Here is a 20,065-nt window from a genome sequence, read left to right as displayed (position 1 = left end):
ATCTAAGGAAACCTCTCTCTTGTCTATTTCTGTCTCTGCCTTTTGCTATTACCAGGGCTTGAATACAGGGCTTCACACTCTTGCTTGGCTTTTCCAATCAAGGTTGGCTCTCTACCACATGAGTCAATTTGGGTCATAAGAGAAGAGCCCATGAAGATGTTGGGAAGGAAAGAGTAATGATTTGGGAGGACATTAAGAAGATACAAACCTCTAGGAGAGTGTTGTAACAAGTGGATTCCGAACCTCAATGCATGGACTTCTATTTTTGTACTATTACAGGGGCTTGAACTCAGGGCCTGGGAATTGTCTCTTAACTTTTTCACTCAAGGCTGGTGCTCTACCACTTGAACTATACCTCTATTTAAAAGGAAGCATTTCTCTTTTTTGCCAGTCCTGGAGCTTGAACTTAGGACCTTGGCACTGTCCTTGAGCTTTTTGTGCAACACTTCTAGCTTTTTCTATGTATGTGGTGCTGAGGAATTGAATCCAGGGCTTTGTGCATGCTAGACAAGCATTCTACCACTAGACAACACTCCCAACCCAAGAGAAAGTGTTTATTTTTAATTTTATTCTTGGGGTAATGTATAGAGAGGTTACAGTTACATTCGTCAGGTAGTGGGTGCATTAGTTCTAGAACATTGTTGCCCTTAAGAGGAAACATTTAATTGTTAATCTGTGCACCAGTTGTGTCAGAAATCACTTAGGAATTTTTAGGTAATGTTCCTGAGACCTTGTAGATTATGGTTCAGTAAATTTTGGAATTTTATTTTAAGATGAAAAATATTTTTTAAAAAATCCTCGGCTTGACCAATGGAGGATATTCTACGAAGACGATTATTAAGGTATAATAGCTGTAGTATTTATTGAAATGAACTCCAAGAATTGGAAACACGAAGATCTCTTTGGCCATTCCTGGGGCTTGAATTCAGGACCTGGGATCTGTCCTTGGTCACGTTTTGCTTAAAGCTAGTACTCTACCACTTGAACCACAGCACCACTTCTGGCTTTTTCTGGAAACATGAAGTTTTTATTTTCCTTGCTTTCCTTTTCTTTCATTTCTTTTTCCTTTTGTCTTGCTAGTTTATCTGTCTTTGGGAGGGTTAAGGGGGCACAGAAATGATGAGACAAAAGGTGAACAAATGTAGCAGTGATGTTCACTAGATGTTATGTTAAAAATGAACTATACAACTTGTGGGTGGAGACAGGAGGCAAAAATTGGGAAAGAGCTAGGGAAGGGGTGACATCATCCAAAAAGAAATGTACTCTTTATCTCACTTGTAACTGTAACCCCTCTATATATTACCTTTACAATAATGATTTTTAAAAATCCTCAGCATGTTCTAATGAGCAACCAGGCTTGAGAGTCTCAGCCATAGGAATAATTCACTATGATACATATTATATTTTGTTATATTCAGTTGATTCAAATAGAATATTGACTAGTGTATTTTATTGCTGTATAGGTCCTATTTTAGATTTTGATGGAGTTAGGTGTGTTGGATTTTGTAATGATATGAAGTGTTAACAAATTTAACATGATTTTTTTTTGTAACTCCTCATATTGGTGGCCATTTAGAAGTGTGTTCACTTTCACTCCTGTACTTCATTGCAGTGGGAGTGGATTCTAGATACTAGAGAAAATTTTAGTTTAAATTGCATACATTAGGCTAGTTTTTATTGATAGATTTATGAGTAAAAGCAATGTCTTGGAAAGCTGATAGCTCTTAAGCAGTTGTAAACATTGGTCTTAATTTATTTTCTATATCATAGATACATGGCTCCTCACCAAATTTTATGTATGTATGTATTTTTATTTATTTTGTCAATCGTGGGGGCTTGAACTATGGGCCTGGGAGCTGTCCCTAAGCTCTTTTGCTCAAGGCTAGCATTCTACCCCTTTGAGCCAAAGTTCCACTTCGGGTTTTCTGGTGGTAAATTGGAGATAAGTGTCATAGGGACTTACATGTCCCGGCTGGCTTTGAACCATGATTCTCAGATCTCAGCCTCCTGAGTAGCTAGGACTACCAGTGTGAGCAACTGGCACCTGGCTACCTCACCCAATTTATAGGTTTCAAGCAGGGTATCCCTAACTTCTTGCCCAGTCTAGCCTCAAATCACAATCTTCTTGATTTCTGTCTTCAAAGTAGCTGGGACTTTATGTTTGTATTTTAATGGAAATACAAAGTCTTCTATCTTTCTTTCATGTTTTTCTCATTCTCTTATCTTGGTTTTTGAATCAAGTAGGAATCATTAAAAACTCATTATTCAAGGCTAGAGCTAGCCAGTTTCACTTCCTGCTTTTGGGTAGGCTATTAGAGATATGAGTAACACACTTTCCTGCCTGGGCTGGCTTCAGATCACAATGTCCAGATCTCAGCCTCCTGAGTAGCTAGGATTGCATGTGTGAGCCACCAGCAGCTGGCAGGTTAAGTATATTTATAAGCGTTTGTGACATATTTTTGAATGTCTTCTAGAAGGATTGACATTTAGAGGTTTTTTTGCAACATAATGCAATTTTTTGTCTGGTGCTTGTTTCCTTAATGACTTTCTTAGAATAAGCAGGTGAGAATCACTTTCGGATTCTCTTGCAAAAGTAGTAGCCAGTTTGGAGTGATGATGTACCATAACAATCGGCTCATAAAGTCCTATGAGAAGGTGGGATGCCAGATAAAGGTGAGTGATTAATATATCTTTGACAAAGAGGACTGGAAAGACTAGAAGGAGAATTTCAAGTTTGTAAAAAGGGAGAGCTTTATTAATGGTTTTATCTCTAGCTAGTGCTGGCTGTTAAATTCTCATACAGGAATTCTATGTTACCATTGAGCTATTTTGTGTTGCAAAAGTTCTTACTGCTTGCTATTCTTCATAGATGTTAGTCACCCAAAGGAATTTACTGAATGCGTTGTCTAGGTATCTGTTAATGAGAGGCAAAGTTAGAATACCAACAACTTCACTACCTGTATTAGCTTATCAGTTAATAAACTTGTTCTTCACATTATCTTGGAGGGACAAAAATGTGTATTGTAAATCCATAAAATTTGGTCATCAATGACAAAGGTTTGGGTCCTTGATTCTGTTATTATGAGCTGTATCCTTTAATCATTTTATTTCTGCGAGATTCAGTTTCCTAACCTGTAAATGGAAACAGTAGATTTTTCTACGCATAGTTTCATGGTTGAGAAATTTAAATGGGCCAAAATATATAAACTAATTCATATATCAAACAACATATATTTAATGTTTTAATAGTTTAAAAAAGTAGTAGATTCTACCATTATGTTACTAAAGCACAATGAATTACAGGCTACTTTATATTCCATTGTTGGACAGCTATGTATGGTTAGATAACTAACTGGAGCGTATTTTATTTTATTTTTTTGCCAGTCCTGGGCTTGAACTCAGGGCCTGAGCACTGTCCTTGGACTTTGTCAAGGCCAGAGCTCTACCACTTGAGCCGCAGCACCACTTCCGGCTTTTTTCTATGTATGTGGTACCGAGGAATCGAACCCGGGTATTTGTGCATGCTAGGCAAGCACTCTACCACTAGGCCAAACTCCCGGCCCCTTATTTTTTAATTGTTACATAAACTTTTGTATGTATGTATGTGTGCCTGTCTTGGGGCTTAATCTCTGAATCTTGACCACTGTCCCTGAGCTTGTTTTGCTCAAGGCTAGCATTCTGCCACTTGAGCTACAGCTCTATTTCAGGCTTTTTGCTAGTTTATTATAGATGAGAGTCTCACAAGTTTTCCTGCGTGGATGGCTTTGAACTGTGGTCCTTAGATCCCATCTTCCTGAGTAGCTAGGATTACAGATGTGATCCACCAATGCCTCATTATTATTACATCTTTATTATTGTAACAATTGAAAACAACTCAGTGTGCCTGTCTAATTAGCACCTGGAATCAGTTCATTCCATTAAGGAATAGAGGTTTAAAACCTTAAAACTGCTGGGCACGGTGGCTCACGCCTGTAATCCCAGCTAATCAGGATGCTGAGATTTGAGGATTAAGGTTCAAAGCCAGCCTGGGCACAAAAGGACCTGAGACTCCTGTTCCAATTAACCTCTAGAAAACAGAAAGTGAGGCTTGGCTCAAGGGTAGGGCAGTAGCCTTGAGCTTCAGCTCAGGGACCGTGCCCGGGCCGAGTTCAAACCCCATGACCCACCAAAACAAAACAAAACAAAACAAAAAAACCTTAATCATTTGAAATTTCATTCCTTTAATAATTGGTAGACTGTGTATATGGAGAGTATGCTTATTTTAACAGATGAATATGTATAATGATCACATAACAATGCTAAAAATTTTATTTTAGTTTTCTAGAGCAGTAGTATTTAATCTTGACTTTTACAAGTGTAATATGAAATCTTAGAGAAATATTAAAATATCAAACAGATGAGGGATAGGAGTGTGGCCAAGTGATAATGTTCACCTTGCATGCATGATGCCCTGGGTTCCATTCCTCGGTACCACATTAACAAAAAAGCCTGGAGTGGTGGTATGGCTCCAGTGGCAGAGTGCTAGCCTCGAGCAAAAAGTGTCCAAGGACAGTGCCCAGGGCTTGAGTTCAAGCTACAGAAAAAAAATAAACAGATAAAAATTGAGGTTGTTTGAGTAGAGGGTAGCTATTAGTCCCTGAAATATCCTAGGGGTCCATGAATCATAATTTGAGTATTTTCTGTCCTAGAATTTCTTAGTTTCTAGTTTCATGTAGCACTTGTAATCTTTTGAAGAACATTCTGGTTCTCTAGATCTTGATGGCTATTCTATATTCAAAACATTATGTAACCTTTCTATGATTATGTGGAATCAAAAGGAAATGCCTCTGGCAGTTAACTGTAATGTAAGTGTTGAAATTAATATTTTCTTCTAAGCCAACTCATGGAGAAGGTGTGGGAGTAATTGGAGTCATTGAGTGCAATTTCCTAAAACCTGTCTACAACAAACAAGACTTTGAGTACAACAAGGAGTACAGGTGAGTCACTTTCAACTCTGTGTGTTTCTCATAATTTGCTCAGATATGAATCTGTACTCTGAAACCTCAAAAACAATCACTAAAAATCAGCTGGATATATTAACTGAAACTTAATGTCTATTTTCCAGGATTAGAAATAAAATGATTTCATTTTTAAAAACTAATGCTTGAAAGTCGATAATATGACGTCAGTTGAGCTAAATCTTAGGTTTAGAAATGTTAAAATGAACTCACAAGTCATTTGCTCATATATTTGTGATAAATTCAAGGACATTGTTACTCACCTTAAAGAGACAACTTGATCTGAAAATATTGCATATACAGTAAGGTAAAAACTTGAAGTTCATTACAGACATTTTCTTAGGTCAGCAAGAAAGATGATTTCAGGGAACCATCTAGATTTATCAGGGAAAACCAGGAGGTAAGAATCATTAGAGATAGTTTTAGGAGATAAGAATTGTTGAATCCAGACTAAAATAGGTTTTGAGTTAGAGGTTTAATGCAGTGGTACACTACTTCCTGGCATGCACAAGGCCTGGGGTTTAATATTTCCTAGATCTTAGTTGTAAATGACAGGAGCCTGAAAAAATAGAGTCCTTGATGCTTATTGAACAAAGGTAGAAATATGCAACTAAGAAGCTTGAATACATATAAAGTAAAATAGCTCTTGTAAGGCAAATCTCCTGAAAGAAAACCAAGGAATGCTTTACAAAGCAAATTATTTGAGCTGAACTTAAAGGTTGAAGCTTTCAAGGTGGGCAAGTAGAGGGATGCTATTCTAGTGCATATTGATTAGAATTTGAGTTTGATTGAGATAATTGTGGACTATCCAGCTAAATAGTCTACATTTTGTTAAACATACAGGATTTCAGGTTTAAGCAGTTAATTTATGGTACATATTTTATTAAAAACAGAATGCACTGGTGAATAGTCTTTTGAGGATCATATATTTGCATAGTTCTTGTTCCATCCGGTTATTAAATGTCCATTTTGTTTTTGATGCAGGAGATTTAGTATTTAATATCAGGGAAATGCAAGACATAGTTGCTTTAAGGACCATACCATGTTGATAATAGGTTGACACACTTAGGAAACAAGTTAAGAGAGTATTAAAATAGCTAATGGGTCAGTCAAAATCTTCACTGGTATGGTAAAAATTCTACTTGGCAAAAAATACCATGGTAGAATAGACAAGAGGATTCAGGTAGGAAGTATGACCTAGGATAGGTCTTAAGGCACAAGAATACAAGAAAAGAGAAGGAATGCTGGGAATGTGGCTTTGTGGTAGAGTGCTTGCTAGAATACATGAAGCCATGGGTTTGATTCCTCAGTACTACATAAACAAAAAAAGCTGAAAATGGTCCTGTGGCTCTAGTAGTAGAGTGCTAGTCTTTTTTTTCATATATTTTTATTGTAATTAGAGTGCTAGTCTTGAATAAAAGCAGCTCGGGAACAGTGCTGAGGCCCTGGATCCAAGCTCCAGGAGTGGCAAAAGGAAACTAGAGGGAAGGAAATTCCAGCATGGAATTATAGCATGAACTAAGGTTATGACAGGGTCTTAGAATGGAAACAGTATGGCCAAGGGAAATAAAGAAAATGTAATTGGAATGAGATGATACCAAGTTAGATGGACAAGGGAGGGCCACATCTTAGAGCAGAGATTGGTAAAACATTTTCTGAGAAGGCCCGGAAGACAAGTAGTATGGCCTTTGTGCGCTAACTAATCTCTGTCACAGCTACTCAGTTCTGCCATAGAAAGAAAGCAAATATGGACACTTAGTAATGGGATAAGCATTGATATGTCCAAGTATAATTTTGTTGACAAAAGCAGGCAGTGAGTGGAATTTGCCTCTCAGGCTGTAGTTTGCTAACACCATCTTAGACCACCGTTACTCAACTATGTGCCAAATTACACAGTGTACTCACAGGGGAGCCATATTTTAAATTTTTGTGGGAAATACAGTGATATTCAGCTTCTATCTATAAACAATAAAAAGTGTCTTCTATTGTTGAGACAAATTACCACAAATGTAGTGGCTTAAAACAACACCATCTTATTATCTTAATGTAGATCTTGTTGCATCTAAAATCAAGGTGTTGGCAGACTGCATTCCTTTCTGAAGGCTCTAGGGTAGAATCCATTTCCTTGCCTTTTCCAGCTTCTAGAGGCTGCCAGCATTTCTTGGCTCAAGGCCCTCTTTTCCAACTTCAAAGTCAGTAGTGATGGGTTGCTTTCTCATGTTGCATCATTCTAGTACCTTGCTTTTTGCCATCATATTTCCTTCTCTGATTCTGTCTCTTCTTCACTTTTCAATTTTTAAGATCCCTGTATTTAAATTGGGTAACTTTGGATAGTCTTATTTTTAGACTAGTTCATGAATAGCCTTAATTCCATATATAATCTTAATTCCCCCATTGGTATAAACTAAACATACTCAAATATTTAAATTATAATTAGACACATTTGTATGGCCATTATTTTATTTTGCTACAGTCTGTCTTCTGGTGCCCTAAGATTCACTTCTCACATTTAGAATGTGTTCAACTTGTTCCAGTGACCCTCAAAATCTCTACCCTACATTATTAACTTAGTCTAAAATCTCAACTAAATCTCATCAGTTTAAATTCTTAAATTCCATTATCTAAACCACATATGAAACCCTCTGCATGTTGGGGTACATCCCCCTCCATATGTGGATGTATCTTCACTCTCTCCTCTTCTTCCATTACAAGATTCAGTTAAAACTGGTAGAGGAAAAAAAAAGTGTCACGTCTAATAAGCACTTTCCGTCTAGCTAGGCAAATTCCATTAAAATTATAAAGACTGGGGATAAATTCTGGGGCTTTCAACTCTACCTTCTGATCTTGAAGCTTTGACTTCTTGCTCTTATAGTTCACTCTAGAAATTATCTTTGTTGATGAAGGGTAGCATATATTTGCATCTGAATAGTGTTATTAACCTGTTTCCTGACTATAGAATTTTGAAGATCCAACAAGATACTCTCCAACCCTGTTGATCCAAGTTGGAAACTTTTGTGCTTGCACCATCCTCAAGAACCTTGTGGGTCCTCTGTGTATGTAATGAATGTTCATTCCTTCAACAAGAAGCTATTGACATCTTGCCTAGATAATCCCATTTCTATTCTTGGCTTTAGCTGAGATGACTATGAGTCACATGCCTAATCTTTCCAAAGATCGTTTTGTGTGACTGAATATTTTGAGCGTTTGATCTTACTGAGATAATACTACAAGGTTCTTCAACTTCACTGTCTGCTATTTTTCTTTTTTTTCTCTCTCTCTGCTATTTTTCTAGAGTACATTTTCCTGACAGTGAATCTCCATAAATTTTTAAACATTTTGCAATTGGGGTGGGTTGAGACTTTCCAAATCAAGTCTCAGTTTCCTTTGAGCTCAACAGTTTATCTCTTACCTCTTGCATTTTATATCAACAGCCTGAGAACCCCAGACACCACTTTGACCACATTGCCTGGAGATCTCAAGCTAAAGATTGTGTTTCATCATTTACAAATTGTGCTTTGTTACCACTATGTAATAAGTATTTGTCTCATTTTTCTGTAATAAGTTTATTTTTCTTCTGGGCCTTTATTAGCAATGCTTTACCATGTTTCCACTAACAGTCTGTATAAATATTATTTTCTAAGAAAATTTGTATTTTCTCCAGTTTTTTCACTTCATTCTTAGTCGTCACCAGTAAACCTTTTGATATGATATCCTTATTTCCTTTTTAAATGGGTTTATATTAATTGTACCCAATACAGTGTTTCATTGTATTCCCAAGCATGCATACAATGTCATACATCATTACTCCATTATTCCCTTTTATCTCCTACCTCCTTTTCTCTTCCCCTTGGCACTTCCCAACTAGTAACTTCTCTGTTACTATGACTTGAGTAAAAGTCCATTGCATATATGTTTTCATATATTTTTTCTTCTTTTTTTCTCTCCTCTCCACTGCCTTTCTGTAGTTCTGAAGTTTTGAAGTCTGTCTCACACTCATTAGGCTGCCATCAAAGCTTTAATAATAATTATAATAATTATTTTGCTAACCCTGGGGCTTTAACTCAGAGCTTAGGCATTGTCCCTGAGCTTCTTTTGCACAAGGCAAACACTCCACTACTTGCACCACAGCACCGATTTGGGCTTTTTCAGTTTATGTGGTACTGAGGAATCCAAACCCAGGGCTTCATGCATGCTAGACAAGCACTCTACCACTAGGCCACATTCCCAGGCCCTTTAATTATATTGCATCTTGCATTTTTGCAAAGGACAGCCTGGACCACATTCTTATATTTATACCTCCTGTCTAGCTGAGATGATAGGTATAGGTCTTGCTAACTTTTTTTTGGTCAGTTGTGTGGCTTGATCTCAGGGACTGAGCAATATCTTGGGCTTTCTCAAGGCTAGAGCTCTACCACCTGAGCCACAGCTCCACTTCCAGCCTTTTCTTTCTTTTTTTTTGCCAGTCTTGGGCTTGGGCTCAGGGCCTGAGCACTGTCCTTGGACTTTCTAAAGGCTAGAGCTCTCTACCACTTGAGCCTTAGCACCACTTCCAGCTTTTTTTTTTCTATGTATGTGGTACCGAGGAATCGAACCCGGGTCTTTGTGCATGCTAAGCAAGCACTCTACCACTAGGCCAAACTCCTGGCCCCATTTCCAGCCTTTTGTATGTATGTGCTACCAAGGAATCAAACCCAGGGCTTCATGTAAGCCAGGCAAGCACTCTACCACTAGGCCACACTCCTGGCCCCTCTAATGTATTTTTCTATATTTTTGTACTAGCTGTTGCTTTTCTGTGTTTACCACATAGAGATCATTTTTAATATCTGTTCTCTCTTCACCTTCTGTACCTCTGTGATGACTATGTTAATGCCATTAATGGTATCCCAAAGATGCCTGTGACTCAGTCCCTGTTCTTAAACTTTATTTTTACTCCTTAGTCTCAATAATTAATTGATTTCTTCAGGCTTATTTTTTTTAATATGTTTGAAGCTGCCTTTGAATCCCTGTAGTGAACTGTTCATTAGGGGTTTTGTGCTTTCCAGCTGTAGACTTCTCACCATTTTCTTGATTTCCTTCATTTTGCATTTGACTCTGAACATCATCTTTAAGATAGTTGTTTTAATGTCTTTGGTGTGTTCATCTTTAGGAACAGTTTTCTTTGCATTGTGATTGTTGTTGAAAGCTGGACAATTGAAGCTAATAGCATGGCCACACTGGAAAACATTCCCTTATTTTCCCATGGTTTGCTTATTTGTAAGCTAAACTAGCTTTGTGCCAGGAATCAGACTAAAGTGCAAACTTTAGGTTTTAACACTTCCTTTCAGAATTCACAGTGACTTTCTAATTTTCCACATATATGTGATTGCTTTTGAATATCTTAGTTTTTAATATCTTGCTCCCAAAACAGAAAAGAGAGAAATCAAAAATGTTAAGCAAGGTACCATTTCTTTTACTCCTTTAGGCACTTTGTCAGCTGGAAGAAGACAAGCTTGTAGTAACAGAAGAGGTGCTTATTGGCCACTTGCCTTTTATATACTGTGAACAGAAATAGCAGTGGGTGATGAGCACAGGTCCCATGTTTGGGGGATAGCATCTCATTTGCTTCCCTACAAGGTGCTCCTGGAACACATGCAGTTTGCCTACCATGGGCAGCTGTTACTCTGCTAAGTGACCATGAACAAAATTAACCACAGTTTGCCATCTCAGAGTTCCACAGTACTTACAGCAGGCAGATTGTCCTAATGCAGTTGTTGTCTAGGCTAGGAGAGATGTTCCTACTCCGCCATCTTCCTGGCCTTTCTCATTTCCTTCCTTAAGTGGATTTTAAAGAGAAAATAAGGTATCATACTATATTGTGACTTTAGTAAATGATATTTATTAATAGCACAGTAGGAGCATGGGGACATTGGAGAAGCAGAGTATATAGCAGAGATTATATATGGTGAGTTTATTAGTCTTGTCTATATATGAGAATCCAATATAAGTAAAGTAGAGGTACGGATGTTATTGTTTTTGGCAGGACTAGAGTTTGAACTTACTGATTCATGCTTGCTAAGCAAGTATTCTAGCACTTGAACCCATTTTTTGTTTTCTTTTTTTGATTCTTTAAATATATTTTTATTGTAATTAATAGAAGGGTTACATTATAGAAGGTACATTACTTCACACATGTTGATACCCTTTTTATGTCATGGTCCCCATTTCCCTCCCTCCCTCCCCCTGCACAACTTGATTTCCCCCCTTCCCTCTCCTATTTCAAATAACCAATTAAGCATATATAAAATATATCAGATCACAAGGTGAAATATTGCAACAATATGAGATAACCAAGGGACAGTAAAAGAGATGAGAGATAACAGTACATTAAGGAAAATAGTCACCCATTATATGGTTTTTGTTTCTATATCCTGGAGGTCCTTTCATTTAGCATCATACAATATGCCCTTATATATCTAGATTTTGATCTATTGTGAATCTCTGCTAGGAGAGCCCAAGGTTTCTACTGATTATGACAAATGAGGGAAACCATTGAGCCTATGTTCCTTTGAGTCTGGCTTACTTCACTAAGTATGATTTTTTTCTAAGTCTTTCCATTTCCTAACAAATGGGGCAATATCGTTCTTTCTGACAGCAGCATAGAATTCCATTGTGTATAAATACCACATCTTGTTGATCCACCCATCAACTGAGGGACATCTAGATTGATGAACCCAGTTTTTCTTTAGTTTATTTTTCAGATAAGGCTTCATGTTTTTCCCTAGGCTGGCCTTGGACCACAATCTTTCTTCTCAATTTTCTTCAGTAGCTGGAATTATAGGCACATACTACAGTGTCCGATTTATTGGTTAAGATAGGATATTGCTAACTTTTTGCTCAGGCTAGCCTTATTCCACAATCCTCCTGGTTTCTCCCTCCTAAATATCCAAGATTAACTTTGTTTATAGGCGCTTGTCATTACATCCTATCTGGAAGTTATTCTTTATTTGTTTTTGCCAGTCCTGGGTCTTGAACTCAGGACCTGGACACTGTCCTTGGACACTTCGCTCAAGGCTAGCACTCTGTCAAATGAGCCACAGCACCACTTCTGGCTTTTTGTATATGAGTTTCTGGGGAATTGAATGCAGGGCTGTGCATGCTAGGTAAGCATGCTACTACTAGCCTACGCTCCCGGCCCTGGAAGAGTTATTCTTAAAGAGAGAATAGTTCTGCAGAAACTTTGAAGAAAATTCAGAATGCAAATTTTTTTAATTCTAAATTTGTAATGTTCCAGGTATATATAGCTCTACATTGAGTTGTAATCCTATAATATAGAATTAAGTAGGAATTGTTAATTAGGCAAAGCTAGAATTCAATAGTAGATTTATAGTAAAGTATTTGCAGGAATTTTTTTCTCCATTTCCATTACTATTACTGCTATAGTCAGTATTTGTTTACAGAGGAACTGCATTGATATATAAAACAAATACTTTATTGCTTTATAATAGAATACAGTATTTGATTCTCTGGCTTTGAACTTGATCCTGATGTCTTCTCCTTTTGTCATCTGACAAATCACTCGCTATCAGTGTAATAGTATTTGACTTTGTCCTAGCTCTGCAGTTTGGTGCTCTGCCATAGACTATGCCATAGTTTGACACTTTGCAGAACCCTGATTTCTAGGCTAGTTCTAGTGACAATTCTGACTTTTCAAGGAAAATGATTATGATATGAAGATTTTCAGGACAGTGTACACCCACCTTAGTTTCTTGAGGAGTAGATGTTGAAAACTATGCCGAATGCTATAAATGATTAGCCTCTGTTAAATGGGAGCTTCTTAGAGATTTTTTTCCAACTAGTGTTGAGCTTTTGAGCTTTGACATACTTCCTGCATTTTCTTTCAGATCAACAATAAGTGCCCTTGCTCAGAAGCTGAATGCTTATTGGAAGGAAAAGACATCTGAAGGGAATTTGGAGTTCTTTCCTATTGCCAGAATAGTACCGTAAGCAATAAAATGCATGAAACTGATACGTTGAATTGAAGTCCCTTTGTGCAACTGCTTATTACATCACATTGTAAACTTCCTCATTCTGCTTTCATACTTGTGTTTTTGAATCATAAATATAAGCATTTAGGTACTGTTAGTTTAGTTGAAAGAGTAATATGGGATACTGGCTGCTGAAAACACTAACCTCTGGAATTAAAGTATGATTTGTTTCTGAATGTTTTGGTGGACAGTGGTAAGTTCCTTCACCTATCTCGTTGCATTGAATTAGATGACATATTTAGCACAGTGCCCAGCATAGAGTAACTGTCAAATATGTTAATGACATTTCTTTCTCAGGTGGTAGAGTTCCAGTCAGTGAGTGAAAACAAGCATCAGATAATGAGTTTGAATCCTGGTCTTGGACACAAAGAGAAAGCTTTTCTTCTCTTTACTACTACTGAAAATACTGAACTAGTATTTCAACTTAGAAATGGCATATTATAGAAAAGGTAGAATTGAGTCTAGGAGAAGGAATGGAACCCAGACCTAGATAAAATGCCATAGTGGGATAAGAAAGGAGATAGTACACAGGGTAGATTGAGTAACAACACATGCACAGCTAGCTGTACCACCATCAAGACAAAAATTTCAATATGAGAGTGTTTACAATGCTTTCACTTATTTTAGGGGAGGCATCTATATAACAAATGTATGATGTACATTTTAATTTCAAATGCAACCCGATGACTATATGTGTGTTTCTACCTCATTCTAAAGATTTCAGCTCATGTCTATCCTTGGTTATTCAAAAAAATTGAAATGAAGGCAAGTTCTTTTGCTTACCTTTCAAGTTAGCAATGATTATTGCAGTCACACATGTTCTTATACTGCTAGAGAATATGTATGTTAGAGGTAACAATTTTACTTTTAGAAATTATTCTTGAGTACTTATATGCCACTCAGTGTTTTAAATTCTTCGTGTATAATAATTTGTTAAATAATCCCAATAATCTTGAGATACACAGATACTACTTTTTTGTCTATAGACAGTTGGAATATGGCATACCTAAGGTTCAAATATAGGTATTCTGCCCCCTAAACCTCCATTCCTCTGGAGGGATACAGAGGGGAAATATAGTACAGCTCCCTTATCCTCCCCTTCATTTCCTTTTTTCCTTTCTCCCTTACACTCTCCCTCCCTACCTCCTTCCCTCCCTCCCCTTTCTTCTTCTTTCCTTCCCTTTCTTTCTTTTCTTTCTTTCCTATCTTTCCTGCAAGCATTAGTTCAGAACCTCTCTTGTTTTCCTGTATTGAAAGGACCTATTGTGGTATGTGTAGAATGTAAAGTGGAGAGTTGTGCCTTTTCCTGAGGGAATAATGTTGGCTTTCTGGAAGACATGCTTCCTGCATAAGCTTGAGAACCAAAACTATGACCTTTCCTCTCTCCTCTATTACTGCTGAAGCAGCTGCTTGCAGGCTCTGGCTCTGAAGAAAACAATGGCTGTGTGGGAATAAATATACAGACAGCAGAGGTCAGGCCTGAGCCTAAATCTGAAAGACTGCAAATCTTAAGAGGAAGGTCTAGCTCTGCAATCATGTAACGTGCCTTTTGCTAAAGCACTTTTTAAAAAGAAGACATTGTGTTTGAGTGGTAAATTTATGAATGTCTTCTATTTTATTTATTTATTTATTTATTTTTTATTGTCATTAGTAAAAGGGTTACATGATATTTGCTAGATAGAAGGTGCATTAATTCACATACATTGATACCCTTTCACATGTCTTGGTATTCTATTTTATTTATATGTTTCTGTATATTCCAGTGATTCCATAACAGATTTATATAAAAGCATTGTAAATGCAATATGTACAAGATCTAGTAGTGACATGGGCCCAAAGTATCTGTCTTAGCCTTTCCCTTTTTTTCTAGCTTTTGCTCTCTTCTATCTAATCTGCCTTTCACATCCTATCTATTGACTATTTTTACCACATGTGGGCTACCCTTTACAGAGAAAAAAAATTCACTAGAAGGTGTAGGTGACTGGGTTATACTTCTGAGGGTAAATGGGAATGGGTGTACATTTTAGAGTCTTAAACTGTGGAAGATTTTGTAATTAAACCTTATTGATATGGATTTAACTGTTTCTAGTTATGAATCAGTTATTATTTTACTTATGAAATTTAAACAAATTTTATATAAAGAATAACTGGGTAAAATTTTGACTATCAAGTGCTTTTAGCAAGTTAATAAATTATAGTTATAATCATGCTGTTATTTGCTTAGGATAAAAGTTTTCAGGAAAAAAGTTTTTAGGACAAGTATTACTGAGCTCCATAAATAATGGTAGCCTGCCATATTAGTACTCAGTATTTTTTTAATCTCTGGTATAGTTCCATTATTTTTGGCCCCTTCTGGGGCTTGAATTCATGACTTCAGTCTCATACAGCTTGCTCACAGCTTATACTCTATCATTTGATTCTTGCCTCCAGTCTGGAATTTTACTAGCTAATTGGAGGTGGAATCTCTCTCTCTTCCTCCCTCTCTCTTTCTCCTCACTTTTTTCTGTCTCCTCTCTCCCTCTACTCTCTTCTCTGCTCTTTACTTTTCTCCTCTCTCTTCTTTTTGTCTTTTCTCTCTCTCCCTCTCCCTCTCCCCTTCTGTCTCTGATTTTTCCTGCCTGTGCTTGCTTTGAACCGCAATCCTTAGATCTCAGCCTCTTGAGTAGTTAGGATTATAGGCATGAGCCACCAGTGCCCAGCTTGCTCTACCGTTTTATCTATGAAATTAAAAATACAAGCATTTTACCTATCAACTATGACATTTTCACAGATTTTCTATGTGAAACTTTGTTTTTTTTTCTTTTGTGAATGTATATTTCTTACGTACTACTAAACACAGAGCTAGGATGTACACCATTATACTTCTGTTTTCCTCATTTAGGAAGATTCCTGATCAGACATGGGTACAGTGTGATGAATGTCTTAAATGGAGGAAGCTCCCTGGAAAGGTTGATCCCTCTACATTACCCATAAGATGGTTTTGTTACTATAATCCTCATCCAAACTACAGGTAATGTTGTAGGTCTCAGTAACTTTTCATTTGTCTATATATTCTAACATACTTCATCTCAAATCTACAGCCCTCAGCTGAACAATTCTATATATACTCTGGTTCCTCATGGGATTTCAAATTTGTGAAAATGATCTTTACATTGCAGATTGAGTTGATGACTTTTTATGTGCCTCCTATTTGGAATCAGTGTTAATAGGTCCTAGTGTCCATTCAGTACTATTTATATGTTTATCTTTCATATGCCATGTGTTCTTTGTAGTGTCCAACATCTAAATTGTCTATGGATGTTGGCTTCAGTTTAACAGTTTTTTAAATCTGACTCGGCAGTCATAAATGTTCATAGTAATTAACTGCTTCAATACAATTGTGACTTATTTTTGCCAGTCCTGGGCTTGAGCTCAGGGCCTGAGCACTGTCCTTAGACTTACTCAAGGCTAGAGCTCTACCACTTGAGTCTCAGCACCACTTCTAGCTTTTTTCTATGTGGATGGTACCGAGGAATCGAACCCAGGTCTTTGTGCATGCTAGGCAAGCACTCTACCACTAGGCTAACCTCCCGGCCCACAATTGTGACTTTTTAAAAATCTTTTTTTTTTTACTTAGCATGATAATTTTAATTAGTCCTTCAATCAGGTGAGTAATTAAAAATCTTTTTTTGTAGGATAAATACTGATAGAATAAAAGGTTTATGTGCCCGGCACTGAAGGGTCATACCAGTAATCCTAGCTACTTAGAGACTGAGATCTGGATGGTGACAGCTCAAAGACAGCCTGAGAAGAAATTTCTGTGAGGAAAAAAAGAAAAGAAATAATCAACCATTTGGGGATTGGAGGCATGGCTCAGTTGGTAGAGCACTAGCCAGAGAGTGAAAGTGTAAGGTATGGAGTTTGAGTTCCAGTGTTGGAACTTAAAAATAAAGGAAAAGTCTGTGAGACTACATTTCCAAACTAAGTAGCAAAAAGCTGGGCTGGCAGCTTACGTGACAGAGTGCTAGCTATGCATGCCAGTCAAGAAAACATGAGGCCCTGAGTTTAAACCAAGTTCCATAAAAACAAAAAAAGGTCTATTCTAACAGAAATATTTCTCTATTTAGGGAAAATGTTTAAAATGGAACATATAAAGTAAGTGAAGTCTAGGTCTATAACATATAGTCTTTAGATATGCCTAGGTATCTTTCTATGTAAATTGAATGGTGACTGTATGAATAGAATTAGGAGAATAAGTGCTTGTTTCATTTTAATCCTTTATTTGTTCCTACTTAATTAATCCAAGAGATTCTCTTCCAGGCAATAGTCCTAACATTTAGTCTCTTGTAACATTTACTGTCTTATAAAATGTGCTTAGTTTCTGATTGTTATTCATTTTTGTTTATTTTGTATGATCACTTTTGAGCATTGAATACATTGAGTTTTTACTCCTAAAATTATCAATTGTCTTCTTTATGCTTTATATCCAGCAAAATTTTGTTCAGTGACTGGGACATGAACTCTTTGGTGCCTGAGGATTAAACTACCCTATCTTAGGTTAAACTACCCTATCATAGTTTAAGGGAAGTAAAAGATAAGCTGCTTTCAAGAGATCGATTTATTCTCTGTATTACAGGAGATGCTCTGTTCCAGAAGAACAAGAACTCATTGATGAAGACCTGTACCTGAGCAAGGCTAAGCAACAGTTGAGTATATGTGAGGCGGTGGGCTTCATCATATAGAGTAGATGAACCTGGCTCTTTCAGAAGAAGGTTCTCAATTTCCTTCTTCAACTCTTATGTCCTGCCAATTCTTTATTCCTGTTTACTTCTAATCATCTCCTAATATTCTGAATGTTTCCAGTCGTCTCCTTCCCCTTCTCCCTATCCCATATAGAATTTGAAAACTCTTTAGTAGCATAGGTTAGGAAGAAAATCTTAGTTACTCAACAAGGCTCACATTATTTCTAATTTGAATGAACATTTTGTCCTAAATATATCCTTGATATTCCATTTGAAAATGTGGTGTTTTGGGGGGAGGGGTGCAGATTTTTGCTCTGTAGGCTAGTGTGACTTTAATTTCACTGTCCTCCTGCTGCCACTTCTGAAATCTAAATAGCATTTTTATCTTCTAGAGCTCAAACTATTGAGAAGAAGAAGAAGCCTGTGGAAAATATGCACCAACAGGTGAGAGAAAGGTCTGTTCTTACATAAAAATTGTCCCAACAGAGTACAAAGGTTGAAGCAAGCAGCAGTCCTGAAAGCTGCATTGAAATGATAAGGATTTCTCTTCATGGTATTTTCTTTTCTATTGAATCTTTTGGTTTTCTGTTAACCTGCTGTTACTGATGTTCAGATCACCTACAACAGAAGAGTCAAATGATTTGGTTCTCAGATTTGGATTCATTACTGACTCTGGGCAGTGTGAATGTCACATTCAGTATCACAGAATAGTCCAGGCTGTGTTCCATCCTCATACAGGCTGCTCCTCTTGAGTGTCTGGGTTTCCTGTCTCTTTTCTTTCAGGATTCAGAGATGATTTCTTCCTCTTTTTCTCTTGGGAAGAAGGGTTGGGTCCTTGTGTCTTCACTCCTATCCCTGCTTTCATGCTGGCTGGCTTTGTAAAGACTTTGCTGTTTTGAATTTTCAGGAGCACTGTCTCTCGGACATGATTGCCCAGCTCCGGACGCTGAAGGGTGCAATAAGGTTGGCCGTCCTTTCAGAGACAATCCTTTCCTGACAGCCACCATAGCACCCATATATCTTCCCTCCCAACCTTGCCTTTCTGCATGCTTTCCCTATTTTCCAAAAATCTGCTAGTTGCATGTTATATTTACTTTCTGCCCTCTTGGTGCGGGTAGGTCAGACTGATGAGGAGAGAGGCAGTTTGATACTAATGCTTCTGATGGCCTGCTCAACCCCAAGCATATGAGCAGTTAGGTTTCATATACTAATGTCTTGGCTTAATATGTGATGGAGAGATTGGGAGCTTTCCTACTGCCCTGTCCTCATTCAGTTTACCTTCCCCCTGTTTTCCTTTACCTGAGTCATTCATATTCTCTTTATAAGCTGGCTCTTCCACAAGATCCCAGCTGCATGTCTCAGTGAGTGTACTATGAAAATATTAGTCTCCAGCATGCATGCATTTCTCCAAAACCAGCACAGACACTTGCTGCAACGCTTTTTCTCTCCACCCCTACTTTCATCACAAACCTCAGAAGAATGAAAACCCAGCCTTAAACTGGGTCACCAGAGGGAAACACAACAATTGGGGGCCTGGGTTTATGTTGTGGGTGGGATAGTTCTAGGAGCCAATACATGAGTTGAGGGAGGCCTGTAAGTGTCTAGCTGGTAAGGTTAATGACTGAACGTGCCTGAGTTCAGTGTTCCAGTGTATATTGCTGTGTACTGTTTGTTTCTGTAGGGAACAGTTTGCTTTTATTTGGCCAAGCATTCTTTCCTAGCTTCAGAAGGATTGACTGGTCCTTAAATTTTTTTTGTTTGATTTTGAGATTTTTATGAACTCTTTCTTTATTTGCTAGGTATTCAGCAATCCACCAAAGATTCCTCCTGTTCAAGATATGGCTGGATTTAATGCCAAGACAATTGGATTTGAGAGAATGGAAAGCCCTCGCCTGCTTCTACCTGCTGAAGATGAAAACAGATTACCTTCTCTTCAACTTAAACCTCTGGATTCAAGTGTTTTTCATTTCTCCAGGTGACTAAGAACATTGTCCATTGTCAGTAGGAAGTTACAGTGTCTGTTTTCCTGTAGACTATGTTGATCTGTTTCATGGCATTCACAAGGAGAGGCATAGTTAGGGGTTGCTAGAATATTGTGTTGCATGCACTTTTTACTGTGGCACAGCTGCTGTGTTAAGTGTATGTATTTTGTAGGTTCTTTTACATATTAGGTGTTTAGGTTATGTTGGGAATTTTACAAGGTAAAGTAATGGATATAATAGCACTTAAAAAACTAAAGTGTTTATAAATAAGGTAATATAGCCAAGCACTGTTCCTATCCTTGAGTCTTTAGAGAATTCGTAAGACCTAACACATCTTGGTT

General features: G+C 37.4%; 1 protein-coding gene across 3 annotated transcripts in view; it reads left to right on the top strand.

Moving 5' to 3' along the window:
* The window catches only part of Morc4 (MORC family CW-type zinc finger 4), a 52,777-nt gene that overhangs the window by 17,777 nt on the left and 14,935 nt on the right, over positions 1-20,065 (top strand). For all 3 annotated transcript variants that reach the window (XM_090327122.1, XM_090327121.1, XM_090327123.1), the window contains 7 exons: positions 2,554-2,673; positions 4,876-4,976; positions 12,878-12,976; positions 15,903-16,031; positions 17,637-17,705; positions 18,135-18,186; positions 19,542-19,717. In XM_090327122.1, coding sequence (XP_090183248.1) covers positions 2,554-2,673; positions 4,876-4,976; positions 12,878-12,976; positions 15,903-16,031; positions 17,637-17,705; positions 18,135-18,186; positions 19,542-19,717 — 746 coding nt within the window. The remainder of the gene's footprint in view (positions 1-2,553; positions 2,674-4,875; positions 4,977-12,877; positions 12,977-15,902; positions 16,032-17,636; positions 17,706-18,134; positions 18,187-19,541; positions 19,718-20,065) is intronic.

The sequence above is a fragment of the Megascapheus bottae genome, chromosome X (genome assembly GCF_031878675.1).
Source record: "Megascapheus bottae isolate mThoBot1 chromosome X, mThoBot2.hap1, whole genome shotgun sequence".
NCBI classification, from domain to species: domain Eukaryota; kingdom Metazoa; phylum Chordata; class Mammalia; order Rodentia; family Geomyidae; genus Megascapheus; species Megascapheus bottae.
Note: the sequence above shows the minus strand (reverse complement) of the source record. Positions and strands in the feature narration are given on the sequence as shown.